The sequence below is a fragment of the Corapipo altera genome, unplaced genomic scaffold (genome assembly GCF_003945725.1).
Source record: "Corapipo altera isolate COAL_440 unplaced genomic scaffold, ASM394572v1 114, whole genome shotgun sequence".
NCBI classification, from domain to species: Eukaryota; Metazoa; Chordata; class Aves; order Passeriformes; family Pipridae; genus Corapipo; species Corapipo altera.
Window position 1 is genome coordinate 968,785 of NW_020885009.1, and position 19,578 is coordinate 988,362.

At 50.3% G+C, this 19,578-nt stretch overlaps 2 protein-coding genes across 3 annotated transcripts; one reads left to right on the plus strand and one right to left on the minus strand.

The window, feature by feature from the left end:
* The first annotated feature begins 636 nt into the window (after positions 1–636).
* Positions 637–13,626, plus strand: BEST1 (bestrophin 1). 2 transcript variants are annotated; one of them, XM_027667395.1, is made up of 10 exons: positions 637–1,954; positions 4,238–4,397; positions 4,947–5,041; positions 5,543–5,776; positions 6,417–6,571; positions 7,553–7,630; positions 8,985–9,137; positions 9,575–9,655; positions 11,159–11,310; positions 11,654–13,626. In XM_027667395.1, the coding sequence occupies exons 2-10, from the start codon at positions 4,246–4,248 to the stop codon at positions 12,831–12,833; spliced, it is 2,280 nt and encodes a 759-aa protein (XP_027523196.1). In that variant the 5' UTR covers positions 637–1,954; positions 4,238–4,245; the 3' UTR covers positions 12,834–13,626. The 2 variants fall into 2 exon arrangements, with proteins under 2 accessions (XP_027523196.1, XP_027523197.1); XM_027667396.1 differs by lacking the exon at positions 637–1,954 and having other exon boundaries at positions 3,602–4,397.
* A 54-nt stretch (positions 13,627–13,680) lies between these two features.
* FTH1 (ferritin heavy chain 1) lies at positions 13,681–17,204 on the minus strand. The gene is made up of 4 exons (XM_027667404.1): positions 16,910–17,204; positions 15,404–15,550; positions 14,837–14,962; positions 13,681–14,018 (listed from the first exon to the last, which is right to left on the minus strand). The coding sequence occupies exons 1-4, from the start codon at positions 17,018–17,020 to the stop codon at positions 13,854–13,856; spliced, it is 549 nt and encodes a 182-aa protein (XP_027523205.1). The 5' UTR covers positions 17,021–17,204; the 3' UTR covers positions 13,681–13,853.
* Positions 17,205–19,578: the final 2,374 nt, after the last annotated feature.

The window sequence follows — 19,578 nt, forward strand, 5'->3', positions numbered from 1 at the left end:
GGAAGAAGCCTGGGGGTCCTCACAAAAGCACTGAGGGTCACTGCATCCTCTTCAAACATTCCTGGCCAGCTCAAATCTCTGGGTAAATCCTGTCCTTGCAAAACAGCACCTCCTCAGATAATTCCTACTTTATCTTTATTTTAATTACGTAAGATTCCAGGGAAGAATGCTATTTTGAGAGACATCCCTGATGCCAGCTGCCTCTGTGTCTATATCACCACTGAAACTGGACCCACTGTCCCAAAACCCACTCATTTTCTAGGATACAGCAAGGAGGGCACCGTGCCATTCCCAGACAGTTGCTGCTAACTCAGCACGGAGAGCGGCCCTCTGGCATTCCCAAAACAGGAATTCAATTCCCACCACAGTAATTCAGTTTCTGCGTCTGTAACATTGAGAAAATGAGGATGATTCCAAGGCTGTGAGGCTGAGGAGGGATATCACACCTCCTTGCTTCCTCCTTTGCTTCTGTGCAAGGAATCTTCCTCAAGTCCTGCAAGGTCTGAGGCCACAGGGGATGTGAAAAGAGATCCAAGCAGGGCTGACATGCTGGTAGCCCCTCAGTTATTTACTTTAATATTAAATTCCACACATATTTCGTGCTGTCCCAGCAGCAGCTGTGAAACACACGAGCTGCCAGCTGAGCTGCTCTCAGAGGAGGGCAGCAGAGTCCCCCAGATGCCAGCACATCCTTCCACAAACAGCAGGACACTCTGGGGTTTGTTGTTTCATGTCCCCAGGAGCATCCAAACCACTCGCAACAGCACCCTCCCCTTGTCTAGGATCAGCCACAGGAAGGATAAAACTACATTTGGGAAAAATTGATCCCAACTGCTGATGATAAGCAAGTGTCAAAGACACAGGCATACAACCAGCACAAGAGAAAGTTGGTTTTTACAGGAGTCCTGGTCTCCAGCTGCTCTTACCTGCATGGATCAGACCTGTGCTCCCTCTCCACAGCATCCCACAGCTGGGTAAATGATGGAAGACTAATTAGTGAGAAAGGATTTTCATTCAGAGCCCCGTGGAAGGGGAACATCCTAAAGACCTAACGGGGGATTGTTGAGGTGGTGGATGAGAAGGATGGTGGCAATTGGGAGGGATGACTTGGGAGCAGAAAAGGGACCCTGGAGAGACAGAAGGAAGGAGTTTCTGGCTTGGTGGAGATTTCAGGACAAAGGCAAGGACTGATGTTTCCCAGGATGTCATGCAGGGAAGAGCAGTGAGTCCCCAAGCACTGCTGGAAGAAGCCAGAGGAAGAGAAAGTGAACCCATGGAAAGAGTCTCGGGGAGGCAGTGGCAGAGTGGAAGTCCCCAGCATCCAAACCACAGCTGGAAGAGGTGACAAACTCATCCAAGGACAGCGAGGAGTGACAGAGAAACATCCTGTGAGAGCCAGGCAGAGCATGGACCAGGTGTTTCACCAAGCTAAGGAGCTTCCCCAGGGAAGAGAGGGCTGTGCAGCCCCCCAGGCATGACACATTTTACAGCCTTTGTGGAAAATTCCAGCCCTGCATAATCTCCTGGGGTTCCTGTAAGATTGTGACACGGAGAAAGGGACCAAACAGGAAAGAATTAGAGGAAAAATGCCTCTCTCCTGGCAGCCACCATGGCTGTGCCAGGAGTTAGCAGCAGCAGAGCAGCCAGCCCTGCCTCCCCCTCCTCTGGCCGCCTCTATAAACACGCAGGGCTTACTCAGAAGATTAGGAGGGAACAGGGCAAAAGACAACAGAGTCTCTTTTGTAATGAGGAAGGATTACGGCATCAAGTGACCGGCTGCAGCTCCCAAGTGGGTCTCAGGCTCCTTAGCACACCGTGTCGGGCAGGTTCAATCCCCTCATGAGCCAAGGGGGCACGAGGAGGCGGGCGGTGGCGTGGGCCACAAAGGACCCAGCGAGGACACGTGCGGCACCAAACCTCCACAGCCTCCAGCGTGGCAAAGGAGCCCATGACTGTGAGTATCTCGTCCTCCTAAGAGGAGGCAGATTCCTTCTGAGACCTTCCTGCCTTCCTGTAACCTCCTCTCACTCCATCCCTCTGCTCTGTCCCCTCGTTCTCCAGCTCTGTGGTACCTGCTCGTGTCTGTTTGCCGTCTCATGTGGTGGGTGATGCACCTGATGTTGCAGAATCCTGATTGCTGTGGGTTCCCACACTCTGATTAGTGGCAGTGGACCTCCAGGTGCAATGGTTAGTCCAGAGGGATGAGGCAGGTGGATGCAGGCAGTGGCAGGCAGCAGTGCCGTGCAGGGGATGGCTCTTCCTCCCCATACTGACTCCGGTGTGCCAGTGAGTCACCTCCCACCTCAACCCCAAATGGTACTTGGAGTGTGCCAGCTGCCCAGTGACATCCCTGGGCAGTCCCATGCAGGCTGGCAGGTGGGCAGGGAAGTGCCTTAACCATTCTGGGCTGTAGGGAAAAGCACTGGGGAAAAAAACCATATCCCATGCGGGGGAAGAACTGCACAGAGGTGGGTGACATCCATTATTTACATGGACAAGAGCTGAAGTTTTCCTTCTTTGGTAAAAAGTGAATGTGTATCTGAATTACGCAACAAAGAGTCTCCCTGGGCTATATCAAGACCCAAAGCATAGAGAAAGCAGATAGCCTTGTGTAAGCAGACCCCCCAAATTTATGGCTATATGGGCATACATTTTTTTTCCATACAGCCCATGTGTGCAGTCTCTGGGGCAGTTAAAACTCACTCTTCCAAGTCCTGTGCACAGAAATCCATATGAGAATGGCACAGAAGTGCACGAGGATTTAGTGAAATGTGCATTTGTGCAGCTGGGGACAGGGACTAGCTCTGCTCCTCCACATAACCTGTGAGAGGGGACTCAGGGACCTGAGTTACTACAGGGAAAGCCAAAGGAGGAGCAGCACCAAAAAGCCAAAACCAGGAAAAAGATGTTATTTGGTTGAAGTAGCCAAAAAGCCCAGACTTTGCTGTTTTTCTTCACAGCAGCAGCTCACTGGGACTCAAGTTGTCCCCACCTAGGTGTAGGTTTTTCACTGAGATGTTTAAATAAGGAACACGGCACAAACTTATCTGCCTTCAGGTGCTGCAAGGTGTGAATTGTCCCTTGAAGTTTCTCACTGTCTCTATCATTCAGGGGAGAGCCTGAGGAGCCATAATTACTAACGTTGTTACCTCTGTTAAATAGCAATGCCTGTGTAACACCCTGGTGACATGTTAAGATTTAGAAATACCAGTAGTTTCACACAGGTTAATTATAAGCCAAGGGATCATTCACCAACCTGCCTGGCATGGATTACACCAGTGTTTTGTGGTTTTTGTTTGTTTGTTTGTGTTTTTTGGTTTGGTTTGGTTTGGGTTTTTGTTTGTTTTTTTTTTTTTTACAAATTCAGATTTATATGAAAGTGAGTCTGATTACTAATTGATGTTAAATAAATATTTATCCCTGTTAGACTAGAATTGCAATGGGGATGCTGCATGACTGGGAAGCATTTCAGGAGCCTGAATGCCTTTTTTTATCCAGTGTGATTTATTGTGCAACATATGGTGGAAGGAGAGGGGAGGCAGAGCTGCTGGAATTTGGGCTCTGTGAGCCTGGCCGAACTCCATCCCGCAGATCTGTAACAGGGAGTGCTGTTGTGCCTGCAGGACTAGGACCAGCAGAGTCCAGATATGGCCCTCAGCCCAAATTTAAAGACAGCAATTCTTGTTGGGCACCTTCATCTGGATCAGTTCTAAGAAATCTCTACTTTTGGGGGGTTTTGCTTTCCTTTGGCTTGAATTTTTTTGCCAGCAGCATTCCAGGAAGATGCTTCCCAACATTTTACAGAAACATATTTGAAACAAATAGTATAACAAAAAAAATTAATGGGATAAGCAACTGTGGAGTTTGTGACCGTGACACTTAACCTTACACCAGTGTTTTGTGGGAAGGTGGTGGCACGTGGGCTCTGTCCTCTCCAGCCAACCAGCCCCACTTGAATGCTGACAATCAAGCACTAGAAATCCAGGGCTCCACCAGAAAATACATCCTCTGTCACTGTAACCAGCTCATGTGCAGCTCAAGGACAGGGGAAAGATTGCAAATTAATTGCTTACGACCGATTTCCTCCTGGTTGTGTGTGTCACTGACTTCACCTTATCTGGCTTTGGATCTCAACTGTTTCTTGCTGTCTTTCTCTCTTTCTCCTCTATCCTTGCATCTTGCTTGGCTCCTCCTTCTGTTCAAGCTTCAACACTTCCTCCTTTTGTGTGTGCCACAGGACCTGTGATGACAGTGACATACACCAACCGTGTGGCAGACGCCCGCCTGGGCACGTTCTCCCAGCTGCTGCTCCAATGGAAAGGGAGTATCTACAAACTGCTCTACTCAGAGTTCTTGATTTTCATCTCACTCTACTTCACCATCAGCCTTATCTACAGGTGAGCACCTTACACCCTGACACTAACACAGCCTGTCCTGGAGCAGGACAGCGGAGCAACATGGGATTGGAACAGGGATGCTGGACAGACACTCATCAGCCTCTGCTTGCAGGAGGGAAGGAAGGGAAGGAGAGGAAAAAGTGGAGGAGAAAAAAAAGCTGAAAGACAAGGGAGGGAGGGTGGGGGAAGGAAAGGAAGCAGCTTTAAGAGGCAGGAACTCAGGGGAGAGCACAGCTTGGGACTGACGTTTTCCAGGATATTAAGTGAACTGCAGTGCACATCCAAGCTCCGTGTCAAACCCTTGGTACCACACATTGTTCTCCTGAGCAAGAAAAATAAAGGTGGTCCCTGACATCAGGCTGCATTACTTACTACACAGTTCTCTGGCTCTGGACTAGTCAGTAGGGTATTTTGGGGATGTGGGCTGATATCCCAGGCTCACGAGGGCTGTTCACCCACAGACTCCCCATCCTTGCCAGTCTCACCCCAGCGGGTCCAACAGGGCCCAGACTCTTCTCTGAGGCTGCTGCTTCTATTTGTCCCTTTTAGGCTGATCCTGAGTGAGAGCCAAAGGCTGATGTTTGAGAAGCTGGCACTGTACTGCAACAGCTACGCTGAGCTAATCCCTGTATCCTTCGTGCTGGGTAAGGAGCTCTGCCTGAGATCACACAGGGAGGGGAATGGGACAGCATTTCTTCTCTCTGGTTTGATAGAGATTGTAAATTTCTTTAGGAAGAAATTCTTTGTTGTTTAGGAAAAAATTCTTCCCTGTGAGGGTGGTGAGGCCCTGGCACAGAGAAGCTGTGGCTACCCTGTCCCTAGAAGCATTCAAGACCAGGTTGGATGGAGCTCTGGAGCAACCTGGTTTAGTGGAAGGTGTCCCTGTCCATGGAATGAGATGATCTTTAAGGTCTCTTCCAACCCAAACAATTCTGTGATACTATGAAACAAACCATGAAATGCAGACTCTTTTTAGCCTGAAGGTCTGAATTCCCCTCTGGTTATTCCTGCACTCATCCCTGTATGAGCACTAGAAGAAAAGAAGAGGAGAAGAGCAGAGCTTCCTACTCCCTTACGGTACCTAATTTGGTCAGCTTCCTTCTCCCACTCCTCTGGGATGCCTAATTTGCTCAGCTCCCCTCCAGGTTTCTACGTGGCGCTGGTGGTGTCCCGCTGGTGGGCTCAATACGAGAGCATCCCGTGGCCTGACCGGATCATGAACCTGGTGTCCTGCAACGTGGATGGGGAGGATGAGTACGGGAGGCTCCTGCGGCGCACCCTGATGCGCTACAGCAACCTGGTCAGCGTGCTGATCCTGCGCTCCGTCAGCACCGCCGTCTACAAGCGCTTCCCCAGCATGGAGCATGTCGTGAGGGCAGGTCAGCCCTGGCACCACCACCTGGCTGCTATTTTTGGGGCAGAGAGCCTCGGGAAAGGCCTCCTGACCTTCAGGTTGGAGGTGGGATAGTGCTGCAGTCTGCTGACTGACTGCAGCAGGCAACAGTTTTCCACTGTGGGTGGGAACTGGAACCTCAGATCTCCAAACTTAACTGCTGGGCTCCCTGAATCCTCTTTGGGAGGATGCTCCTGAAGGTACAATGTTTCCCAGTCTGCCCAAATGGAGAGGTCTGCACCTGCCCCCATTATCTGGGTTCCCTTTGCAATCCAGAGAGAGAAATAGGCACTCTAGGGCACATGTTATGCCATTCCAGACAAATAGCTGTGGACATTTAGGCAGTTGTACCCTCAGCAGTACTGTGATCTGATCAGATGTGCTGCAGACAGCCAAAGTGAAATCCCATAAATCCCACCTCTCATACCTCTATGACTCAAAATTTTAACTATGAGACTTATCCTCCTTCCGTGTGTCTCCCAAAGTTCTGAGCACCTGAGTCTTTCCTGTGGTTTTAAGGAGAGCTGAGGCCACCACCTGAGATTCAAATGTTTTCATTTTAAACCAGATCAATTCCTTTCTGCCCTTTGTGGCCATCCCTTTTCCATTTACTGTCTTCCACACAGGCCTCATGACACCAGAAGAGCACAAGAAGTTTGAGAGCTTGAATTCCCCCCACAACAAGTTTTGGATCCCATGTGTGTGGTTCTCCAATCTGGCTGTGAAGGCAAGGAATGACGGGAGGATCCGAGACAGTGTGCTGCTCCAAGGAATCCTGAATGTGAGTGAAAGAGACAATAGGCAACTGTGTGAGATCCTGGGGATACCTGGGGATGTTCCATTAACTTTGGTGGAAAATGCTCCCAATGCCACACTCCAGCTGGTGACAGAACAGAGCTTTCCATGGCCTACTGACATGGCAGCACTGTCACATATATTTGAGGAGAGGGCAATGTGACATCTTTCTCAAATACGGGACTGGGAGGAACCATTGGACTCACTTTTAGGTGTGGGAATGGGAGGTATCCAATTAGCAGGTCCCTGATCAGCCTTGACACGCTCCAGGGCAGCAAACAACAGTAGCCAGTGGAGGTCTCTACGATACAACTGGAAAGCCATAAGAAAGTAGGTACCTGGAAGAGATCAGGAGAGGTCAAAAAAATCCCCAACAATGAAGGTCCTTTAGAAAACTTTGCTATTGAAAACCCTTTGATAGTCCTGGGCAGCAGGCCACGCTCCGCAGGCAAGACCTGGCAACAATCCCTGCCCAGCTGCATAGAAAAAGACTCTAGAGCAGCTCATCCTTCTTGGTATTCATGTGCAGAGAAAGTCACGTGGTTTCCATTGCCTAAAGTGGGATTCATCTGCCCAGAGAGAGAGATCTCCCTCTGGCGTACTTATCTATAGGCAGGAGAGAGAAATGGATACTCCTGAGACATCCTTTTGCCTCTCCTGTTGGCTGCTCATTTTGTGAGGAGATAAACTGCTAGGAAGTGAGTTAGGAAGGGATCTTGGGCTCAGATGGAGACACCCGGGCAGTGAGGAGTTCCTCCAGGGATGTGTGAGATCCTGCTGGTGGTCTGCTGGGCTAGAGCTGGGCACCACAGGAACAGGAGTCCTGACTGAGCCTCCCTTTCAGAGGAGGTGGAAGCAGGAGGGAATGGGCTGGAGCAATGAGGGACAGTGGTTCCAGAGAGGCTCTGTGTCCTCAGCAAGGACATGCAAAGTTATTCTGACAGGCCATTCCTTTTCCCCACTGCAGGAGCTCAACACCCTGCGCAGCCAGTGCGGGAGACTCTATGGGTACGACTGGATCAGCATCCCCCTGGTCTACACCCAGGTGAGAAGGGATCCCCACACCTTCTGCTCCACCACCTGCCTGTGCGCATCCCCATTTACATCCTTACCTAGAATCCTGCAATGGTTTGCATCGGAAGGGACCTTAAAGCTCATCTTCTAAAGTTCCACCCCCCTGCCATGGGCACCCTCTGAGTAAAGAATCTCTTCCTAACATCTAATCTAAACCTGCCCTCTGTCAGTTTAAAACCTTTGCCCCTTGTTCTGTCACTGTCTGTCCATATAAAAAGTCCCTCTCCCTCCTTTCTCTAAGTCCCTTAAGGTACTGGAAGGCCTCAGTCTCCCCAAAACCTTCTCATCTCCAGGCTGAACAACCTGTAGAAAAGGTGCTCCCTACCTGCCTCACACATGGACCATGCAGGATACTCTTGAATCCCTCATCCCCACCTACACATATCTCTTTTCCATAGGTACCTCAGCAGCACACATCCATCCCAGCCTCATCTCCCTAACTCAGGCACATCCATCTCTATAGACACACCCCTGTCCAGGGGGAACTAACCCCAAATGTGCCACACAGGTACATAGAAAACACAGGGACCACAGACCCACTCCCTGCACCAGTTTGCAGGGCACACATTCCAGACAAGGAGCTCCAGGGGAGTTGTGCCACAGGTGTGAGTGAGCTCTGTGCGTGTCCTCAGCTATTTAACAGCCCAGGCAGACACTTGGGCACCAACTTGCCCCTTTGTCTCCTACAATCCAGCTACTCAGATAACACTGATGCCCTCCACTGTGAAATAGGAGCTGCTGAAGGTTAATGGGGAACACCTTGGGAAAGTATGTTCCTGTTTTGAACCCCTTTGCTTGTATCAAGAGAGTCTCAGTTACTGTTAATTTGAAAAGGGGAAGTTTCCAGTCCTGTGGTTATAAAGAAAAGCACAGAGCTCAGCACAGCCTGAGATCCAGGCAAGCAAGCAGGCAAATAGAAAAAAGGCTCAGCATGAGGAGCAGGAAAGAAGGAGCTAATAGGACTGCCAGGGTTCCCTTCCAGACTTGGAAGCAGCCTGCCAGCTTGGACTGAGCCACGAGACAGCTTTCAGTCCATCCAGGATGTCATGTGCTTCCTTTTGCCACTGCCCTGTGACACCTACACAGATCTCATTCCAGGAACAGCATGGAATGACATACAGCACATGCGACAGCTAAAGGGAATATTTAAAGCTTTCTGCTGTGGGAATGCATCCCCCTGCAAAACAGCAGCCTGTCATAAGTGAATCGAAGGCTTTCCGAAGGCTGCAGAGCCAGAATCTGGCTTTGGAGATGTGTGGGGTGGAACTGAAGGGAGATGCTGGGAACTCACGCTCCCCTGGTGTGTCCCTTGGCATCTTTCCCAGGTGGTGACCGTGGCTGTTTACAGCTTCTTCCTGGCCTGTCTGATTGGGAGGCAGTTCCTGGATCCAGAAAAAGCATATCCTGGCCATGAACTGGATCTCTTCGTGCCTGTCTTTACATTTTTGCAGTTCTTCTTCTACGCTGGCTGGTTAAAGGTAAGTCCAGGAAAATACGTCTGGAGCTGGAATATGACTCAGCCAAGGGCTTTTCCCCACGTGAGCTCACCAGGGACCCAGCTGTGTGTTCTTTGATCTGTGCACAACAACAGAAAGCCAAGGGGAGGCTGAAGGGAATTACCTTCTGATTTTCCAAGTGCATCACCCTGGAGACCAGCTGCACCTTTCCAAAGCTTTGGTCCTGACTAGTTTGGGGAAAAGAGAGGCAGTAGGCTGCAGGAGGGCTGTTATTGTGTGCGCCAATGTCTCCCAGCCACTGGCAGGCCTCCACTTTTAACCCTCCCCTTTTTGGGAGGAGCAGCCTTTCTAGGAATTCAAGGGACATCACGCTTGCCCCTGCCCCACAGGCCTTCTCCCTGCAGGGAAAGGGGTAGGTGTGACCATGGTGACCTTTGCTGTGTGCTCTCCACATGCAGGTGGCCGAGCAACTCATCAACCCTTTTGGGGAGGATGATGATGACTTTGAAGCCAACTGGCTCATCGACAGGAACCTGCAGGTAAAGGGAAGGAAGATCCTCCCACGCTGTCAGTGCAGTCACCAAGTTCTGCAAAACCTCTGCCCCCACCTCCCTGCCTGTGATGGGATGGAGAGACAGTCCCTCCACAGCCATGGGGACAGCCCAGGCTCCAGAAAGGGGGTGGAGCAAGGCCCGTGACAGGAAGGTCCCCGTCTGTTCTCCACACCAAGGAATTTGGAGCTTTGGGCCTATCTTTGTACACAGAGACCAACAGCAGCTTCAGTCCATGCTCTGGCACATGGCATGAATGCAGGCTGCTCATTTCAGGCCCTCATTGCCTTTGAATGACACATTATTCCTGTTTCCATCTTTACTACCCTATATCTACCTAAAACAACCTCCTCTGCTTTCTTCTGTGCAACAGCTCCACACCTCCAGCCCTTCATTAGACTGAGCCCATCTGTCCTAGTGAGCCTGCTGCTTTTTTTATTTCCTTCAGCATCATTTTCCTTACAATTAGTCAAATCTCTATGTGAATAAAATCTCTGTGTTGATTTGCTGGAAGGCAGGAGGGTTCTGCAGAGGGACCTGGACAAGCTGGAGAGATGGGCTGATTCCAACAGGATGAGGTTCAACAAGGCCAAGTGCCAGGTTCTGCACTTTGGCCACAACAACCCCCTGCAGTGCTACAGGCTGGGGACAGAGTAGCTGGAGAGCAGCCAGGCAGGAAGGGACCTGGGAGTCTGGATTGTCAGGAAGCTGAACATGAGCCAGTAGTGTGCCCAGGTGGCCAAGAAGGCCAATGGCATCCTGGCCTGGATCAGGAACAGTGTGGCAGCAGGACCAGGGAGGTGATTCTTCCCCTGTACTCAGCGCTGGTGAGGCCACCCCTGGAGTCCTGTGTCCAGTTCTGGGGCCCTCAGTTCAGGAAGGACATTGAGGGGCTGAAGCAGGTCCAGAGAAGAGCAACAAGGCTGGGAAGGGACTTGAGCACAAGTCCTGTGAGGAGAGGCTGAGGGAGCTGGGGTTGTTTAGCCTGGAGAGGAGGAGGCTCAGGGGAGATCTCATCACTCTCTACAACTCCCTGACAGGAGGTTGTAGCCAGGTGGGGGTTGGTCTCTTCTCCCAGGCAACCAGCAGTAGGACAAGAGGGCACAGTCTTAAGCTGTGCCAGGGGAGGTTTAGGTTGGATATTAGGAAGAAATTCTTTACAGAGAGGGTAATCAGCCATTGGAATGGGCTGCCCAGGGAGGGGGTAGATTCACCATCCCTGGGGGCTTTTAAGATGAGACTAGACGTGGCATCAGTGCCATGGTCTGGGAACCACGGCGGGATTGGGTCAAGGGTTGGACTTGATGATCTCTGAGGTCTTTTCTGGTTGATTCTGTGATTCTATGGAAAACAACCCAAGTGACAGGAAACCACAGCAACCTCAGCCACTTGCCCCACTTCCATGCTACACTGCTTCCTCCTGCCCTGCATCCCTTCATCTACAGAAAACAGGCTGCTCACCTTGTGTGACATTCCTGCTGTCTCCTGCAGGTCTCCCTCATGGCAGTGGATGAGATGCATCAGGATTTACCAATCCTGGAGAAGGACCTCTACTGGAATGAGCCTGATCCCCAGCCACCCTACACAGCAGCCACTGCTGAGTACAAACGCCCATCGTTCCTTGGCTCCACTTTTGATATCAGGTCAGTGCAGGGTGTCACAACAGTCCACAGTTACACCTGGATCAGGTCTTCAGAAGGATATTACACCTGAGGAGCAAGAATGGGTAGTAATATCTTTCTCTATAATGTGTGAAATCTTGCTCTAAGATCCCTTTAGGCTCACACAAAGACAACAGCCAACATCCTCCATGGAAAAGGATGACTCTGACCTCTTTCCCCCACTCACCTGTACTGTGAGCTTCCCTGCTTTGGGAGCACTAACACATTTAATGGCAGCACAGGGAGAGGCCTGCCACTGGCAGCAGCGGTAACACAAAGCCCCTCCCTTTGTGGCTGCATAACAGCCCTGCTTTGCCTTTCCCAGCATGCAGAAAGAAGAGATGGAGTTCCAGCCCCTAGAGCAGATCAAGGAGAATGAGGAAGCCAACCACTCCACACCATTACTGGGACACCTGGGTCGCCTCTTGGGTGTCCAGTCACCAAACTTCTCCAGGTCCTCCTCCCGGATGAACCTGCTGCGCAGGCGAGGAGACCCCGCATCGCCCTTCTCCCACTATACCTACCAAGACATGGGGAAGTCAGGAAGCCCTGGTGGCATCAGTCAGCCAAAGGGAGACTCCCAGGAGCAGTGGGACAGCGAAGATGGAAAACTAAGGGAGTTTGATGCCTTCATGTCAACCCCCTTCTATGAGAGACCCGGTTTCTACAGCGCCCCCCAGACACCCATCAGCTCCATCCCCATGATTTTCCCTTCCAGACGCCAAGGCCGGAAGAAACCACCTGCTCTCTCCAGCATTGCTGCCTGCTCAACTTCCCTGAGGGATGTCATCGTCAACGCCTCCCCTTCCAGGGCCAGTGATGTCTACAAGAGCCAGAGCTCCCTGGGCTCAGCTGCAAAGGAAACCTTCGTCTGGCCAACAGATCGGAGCAAAGGTCCCGACTCCACAGCTGTGACAGTGGAAGAGGAAAAGAATAACTCCAGGGAAGCTGCCACCACAGGAAGCCCAGGAGCACAGTCCACAGCATCCGACAGCCCAAAATTCCCCTTCCTGGCAGAGTCCCCTGACCAGGAGAAGCAGGGCAGCTACAAGAGCCTGAAGAGCTTGAAAGCTTCACACCCACCCTGGCTAACCCTGGAGAACACAGCATCAGCTCCTCCCAACTCAGAGCATTCTGGTGCCTTTCACAACCCCAGTAACAAAACCCCCGGGGGCAGCACCTCACTCTGCTTCTCCTTCACTCCCGTGACCTCTCCAGCCCTGGAGAGGTCCCATAAGGGGAACCTGGGCCCTGACACTCGCAGTCTGAGCTTGGAAGACGCAGCCAGCGCTCCAGACCAGCATCCAGAGGTTTCCAGGAACACAAGAGACACTGGGAATGGAAGCACTAACCCAACCCCTACAAAAGAGCCAAGAAGAGCAGAGAGTCCATCCCCTAATGACTCCGGAATCTCCCTGGCTGAGGGCGACTTCGTGGGGCTGATGGAGGTGATCATGGAGGCCAGTGAGAGCCCAGGTGAGGAGCAGATGGACCAGTACAGCTAAAGCAGACAAGGTTCCATGGGATACCTTCCTCATCCTCACACCTGGCACTCACCTGAACAGAAGGGCAGTGCTGGACATGCAGCTACAGCCTGGCCTAGGCTAAAACCAGCACTAAGGACACACTACTCCTGGTTTTGGTACCATAGCGAGCTCAACTTCTGCTGCAACAAGAAAACCACCAAAACCCCAATTTTCAGCCAAAAGCCAAGACTGAGTGTTAAGTATTGATGATATCTCAGCAGGCACCAGCCAGGTGTAGCCCAAAACAGGAGTATAGTTAATATGGACACTTACTTCCCTCCTCCTCACAGCAAGTAGAACTTGAGCTTACTGCCTGCCTGTAGGTCTCAGGCAGGACTTGCACTACTCCAGGGAAAGTAAGGGACTGAAGCAAGTCACATTATTACTGATGCAGACCCACAGTGCTTCTTCCAATCCTGTCTTTGCTCTTTTCCAGTACTGGGAAAGTACTGGAGTAAGGCAGGGTAACTGTCTATACCATCACAGGCAGCTGCAGTACCTGCCCCGACATTGCTTCCTTCTGAAGTTCCAGATCACCCCTGCCACAGATTTGAGTGCTCAGAGAAATGTGGATGGTAGCCCACACCACTCAGCTGAGCTTTACTGCCCACCCTCAGAAAATAAAAGCAAGGCTCAAGCCCAGGACCATCGTTTCGTTTCCTCATTTTAGTTCCCATGCAACAGGAATTTAGAGAAACCATACAAGGTCTACTTCTGCCTTCAGCAGCAGCTGCAAGACTCCCACACCACATGACAAAAATTTACCTCCCACACCCCTTCATTACAGCTGCCTTCTCTCCCTCAAAACTAAACAGGAAAAGCCAGCTGGAACCAAGTCACTTTATTGGCTGGAGGGCAGTACACAAAACACAAGAGAGAAGAGGGGTGATATTTGGTACAGAGAATGGAACTGTTTCTCTAGGTAGCTGAAGCTGCATGCATGGCTGGACATTAAGTAGGAGTCCCACTGAAACCCACAGCGTGTCTCTGGGCCAGACTTCAGCTGTCATTGTCACTGTCCCCGAGGGTGTGCTTGTCGAAGAGGTACTCGGCCATGCCGTATTTTGGTGCCCCCATCTTCCGCAGGTTGGTCACATGGTCACCCAGCTCCTTGATGGCTTTCACCTGCTCATCCAGGTAATGAGTCTCAATGAAGTCACACAGCTGGAAGGGAGACCAAGAGAGTTTAAATTCAGGCCCAGAAAGGAGCGGACACAGCATGACAACTTTCAAGCTGAGAGGAAGCAGCTTTTAAGTTTTGCTTCAGCAAAGCCAGAAGGAGATCAAAGTGAGGCAGGGCTTACACAGGCACACTGGCTCCAGAACCCTGCAGAGCTCAGGAAGCCTCTCCTCTTCCTCACTACAGGAAGCATTAGCCAAGTCTCTGAACAGATTTTGACTCCCCCACTACACAGCAAACTCACAACTGTGAGGATTTACACCTCTAAACCAGCCCAGTTTTATTGTTTTCTTTAAAAAAGTCCCTCCAGCTTACACAGGACACTCACACAAGTACTTGGATTCACACACATTAATCTCTTCCTGATACTAAGCAGCCTCAATCCAGCCTTGCCAAAAACTTTTATCTGTGAAGAGCCCAGTTTTTTCAGACACTGTTCTCAAGTATCAGGGCTTGTAACATACAGAAGTGACACCAGAATTTTGTGGCAGAAAAGCCTCATAAGATAGAACTCAACCACCTCAGAAACAAGCCTCCATAAAGCTTAATACACTTCAGAAGGAATAAAGCAAGTCTCAGCTACCATAAAAGTCCTCCTGGAAGGACAGCAATAACCTCACTAAAGGGCTAAAGGACAGGCTGATATCTGGGCCCTTCCCTCTGGAAGGGCTGCACCCCTGGTTCACCTTTTCTCACCTTTATTAACATCAAAGACACACAGCTCAGCCCTAAACCCACACAATTAGACACATCCAAGGCCCCTCCTTGCACAGCCACATTCTCAGGCTCAGCCTCCACTTACGTGTGGGTCGTTCTTCTCAGTTGCCAATTTGTGCAGTTCTAGCAGTGATTGGTTCACATTCTTTTCCAGGTGCAGGGCACACTCCATTGCAGTCAGGCCATTCTCCCAGTCATCACGGTCTGGCTTCTGCCAGGGGAAAGCACAGCCCATGTTTTCTCTAAGTACCCACAGATCAGTAGGGAGCAAAGCCTTTAGACCACCCTCAAAGCTTGTCTGGATCAAGTTCAGACATTTAGGTAACAAACACTTGATGTGCACTCAGAACACAACCGAATGCAACCCCCCAGTCCCACTTCTCAAAGCAGTGCACAGAGCACTTCTGCTGTTAAATGTAATGATGATGAACCAGTTGCCTTCTTGTTCTGCCACAGGAAACCATTATCCTCTTCTTACACGAAAAGTACTTTTTCTTAGTCAATCAGCATAAATTATCAAATTACTACACATCTCAAATGACTCTGCTTCTCCAGTGTCAGCTGCTGCTCCTTCTGGGAAAGGACCCAGAGGGAAACCCACCTCCTCCCAGACCCCAAATGTAGTTCTGGGCCAGGAGAGCCCACTCCTCACCTTGATGTCCTGCAGGAAGATGCGCCCTCCCCTCTGGTTCTGCAGCTTCATCAGCTTCTCCGCATGCTCCCGCTCCTCATGGGACTGATGCAGGAAGTACTTGGCAAAGTTTTTCAGAGCCACATCATCCCGGTCAAAATAGTAGGACTGAAAAATAAGGATTCACAGGCTCAGAATCCCAAGCTAAGCCTAAAGTGTGGCTTCAGATGTGTCTCCTCTCAGCCCTGCCTCAGGATGGCCCAAGTCCAAGCTGAGGCCAGCAGACAGCAAGGCAGTGTGGAACAACCCTCCCCTTACTATTTTTCCAACTAGGATTAAATCTTAACTACAAATGGTAGTTGTGTCCTTGGTTCAGTTCTGAAGATACAAAAAAAATCCCCCATACCACACAGATACCTATTCTGATCACCATTCAAATGCCTTAAACTGCGGCCTTGAAAAGCCTTTTTCATGGAGAAATCTTCCCTTTGTTTGCTCGAGCTTGTTTACAATGATCACAAGTCAGGGTTATGACTTGCAACACCAGCTGAGTGGCCATTAACTTTTAGGTACTTCTGCAATAAAGCTCTCATGCCTCCCTAGGCTTTCCAGGGATTAGACTAAAGAGTACACTTGCTACTTTTGGAGAAAAATAGCAGTATTGCATTTAAAAGACAAATGGAACTAAAATATCAGGTCAACAGCCAATACTGTTTTGAAAGCCAAAAAAACCCCCCCTCTAACAACAATTAGAAGCCACCGCATAGCTTATCTGTTCCTCAGTCAGGGCCATTAGCAGGATTCAATGGAAACTTTTGCATCAGCTGCCACTTATTTCCCAAACTACTACAGAATTCTCTGCTGCTAAACCAGCAGCCTGGAGGTTCAAAGCAAGACACTAGTGCTTTGTGTACCACTATCATCCACCAACGTAAGAACAAAACAGCGCGTTAAAACTTTTACAGTAACACAGAAACAAGCCGTAAAGTGCTGGATGTACATGCCACGACATTATGGAATGCCACCGGAAAGTCTCAAGTTCCCTGCACGTCTAAAGCTGCACAGAGGTCAGAGCTGCTTCTTGTGCCAGAGCAGCTCAGCGTGGCTAAAACCGGACCCTCGTGCCAAGCGAGACAAGTAGACACAGGGCCAAGGAAACCGCGGATTCCTCCTGATTCACAGAGGAAAGAAAAACCGTGCCTGGGAGCCGAGCACGCCCGCGGAAAAGGTGCCAAGCGCCTCGCTAGACAGGTCCTACTATCCAGCCCAGCCCCAAGGGCAGAGCCGGCCGGGAGCCGCTGAGCCGGGCTGATAACGGGGCCCACAAGGGCAACGGCCGCGGGGCCCGCGAACACCGAGATAAAGGGCCTCACCTACACACAGGGGACGGCCCACAAGGGCCCAGAGGCGCTGGGGAAGGAGGAGGAGGAAGAGGAGGAGCTGCGCCCGCAGGCACCGCCCGGCACCCGCGAACACCCCCCCACCTCGCCGGGCCCGCGTGCGGCCCCTCTACCCCTCGCCTCTCACCATGCTGAGGTACACGTAGGACGCGTAGAGCTCCAGGTTGATCTGGCGGTTGACGGCGGCCTCGCAGTCCTGGTGGTAGTTCTGGCGCACCTGGGAGGGGGGCGCTGCCATGGCTGCGTGCTCCGGTGGGTACGGCGGTGGCTGTGTGAGCAGTGGTGTTGTGGGTGTGTGGGAGGGGGCGCGGCGGGCCCGAGCGCGGCCGGTTCCGTCCAAGCACTGTTGACGCAGGAACCCGCTCCGCTCCGCCGCCGACGCGCTCTAAAGGCCGTCCGCCCCGCGGCGCACATCTTATACCGCCGCGTGCCGGGCGCACCCACCGAGGGGCGGGGCTTCTGTGCCGCGCTTCTGCTGGCCCAGCATGACTCAGCACCCGCCCAGGCCACGCCCACCGCGGGGGCGGGGTCCGCGCGCGCCGCTTCCCTCCGCCCCCTCCGCCATCATGGAGTTGGTCCTGTTGGAAAAGTCCTCAGGGCGCGCCCTGCCCCCGGCCCCCAAAACACGCCCCCAAAGCGTTTCTAAATGTTTCTAAAATCCAATCTAAATCCAGAAAAATGAAAAATCAAAGGGCAAATGTTAAAAAACTGAGCCCTCTGGTAACGAGATGGTTATTTCAACTGCTTTTAGTGCTATCCCAGTCAGTGCCGTAATTTATTTTCAATAAACACTGGGTTCTTTAGTCATTCAGTTTGCTCATTTACTTTCAATCACCACTGGACTATTTTACTTTGTGCTTTCTGTAGTTTTAAGCTGATTAAAAATGCAACTTTGAGGGCTAGAAACATCCTGCTTAACCGAGACCATCTTTTAACATCAAACTCCCAAGATCTAGGCTTTTACCAAGCCAATGTTCACGCTGAAATCCATCAGAAATTTAACTTACTGAGCCTGTAAACTCAGATTACATAGTTTTTCTTCTATTTACTGTGCCTGTAAACTCAGATTAAATATTTCTTCTACGTATTGAGCCTGTAAATTCAGATTAAATAGTATTTCCTCCACATACTGAGCCTGTAAACTCAGGTTAAATAATTTTTCCTCTAACCAGTTCTTTCTACAGCACTTTTCCAGGCAGTTCCAAACAGCCTGGAGGGAACAGGGAGCCTCTGCCTTCCTTTGTTTCACCGTTTTTTGTCGGTTAAACATCAGAAGTAATTAAGATCTATAAGATAACGTGGGTCATACCCATGCTTCAGGCTGCCAGGTACACTTGAAATCTGTTCTCCTCCCACACTAATGCTTATGTAAAAAACAACAACAACAACAAAAAAGTCGTAGCTGCTGGGCAGACTTGTATGACTATGTTCACACTAGAGTGTTTTCAGCTCCCTGGAACATCAAACAGACCTTTATAATTACAAAGTTTATAATAGCAATATTTCCTCTGCAGTTCGGACAGTCTGTGCCACCCGTGATTAAACATCAATGAGATTAGGGAAGTCCCAGATTCTGCTTTCTGGATCCACTGTGAGTTGCACAATGCAGATGATGTTTGGTGACAGCAGATTTACGTGGGCAGGAGAGGAAACATGGGATTGCACAGCTGTGTGTCATGCCTTGGTGACCAAGGTGAAGAGTTCAAAACTCTGGTTTTACATGAGATTATGTTCAGCCATACCCAGATCTTCCCTATCTCAAACTAGTGTTTTAATTTCAGCTTTACTTCACGCTGTTTCCTCATGGTTTGGTTTAAGCCTTCTTTTATCTTGTACTGTTCTTCCTGAAGATGCATTTAATCATAAAAACCTCGGATGGTTTAGGTTGGAAGGGACTTTAAAGTCCAACCCCCTGCTGTGGACAGGGACACTTTCCACTATCCCAGGTTGCTCCAAGCCCCATCCAACCTGGCCTTGGACACTTCCAGGGATGGGGCAGCCACAGCTTCTCTGGGCAACTATGCCAGGGCCTCACAACTCTCACAGCCAAGAATTTCTTCCTAAATAGTAAAGAATTTCTTCCTAAAGGACTTCACAAGCATTCTTGGGAAGAAGCCTGCTAAAAGCATCACCTTATTAGGCTGGACTTCCCATCAAGTAACATTCACATTTAGGAGGAAATTGTGCCCTGTGAGGGGAATTGTTCCCTACACAAGTTGCCCAAAGAACCTGTGGCTGCCCCATCCCTGGAAGTGTTCAAGGCCCAGGTCCTCTCCCATCCTTGTGTGTGGATTTAAAATTCACATCTCTCTTAGCTGCTTTGTTGGTCTGAAGTAAAGGCATACTGAGGCTGCCTACAGGCAAAATCATTGTATTGTCTGCCTACACAAGCTTCAGATTGTTGAAGACAATCTCTGTTTTCCCTTGGATAATATCCCATCAGGAACAATGGAGCAAGCTTTTCTTGTTTACAGCTTGTACATAGAGCACAGACCCTAAAATCTGCCAATTTAGGGACAGTAATACTGAGCTTTAGGTGTGCAAAAATAGTCGGGGCTTCTTTGATGAATGTCTCCATATAAATACAAAAGGTCATCAAGTCAGAGATCAAGATATACCTGAAGGGAAAGTTTCCATGACTCTTACACGCACTTTAATATCATTTATTCTGACTCTACCTATGGCCTTCTCGTGCATGACCTTCGCAAATGACCACAGTGACCTTCCTGGGGGTTGAAAACAGGACTTCTAAGCAAATACTGGACAATATTTGCCCAAAGTAAATTCTGAGGCAGA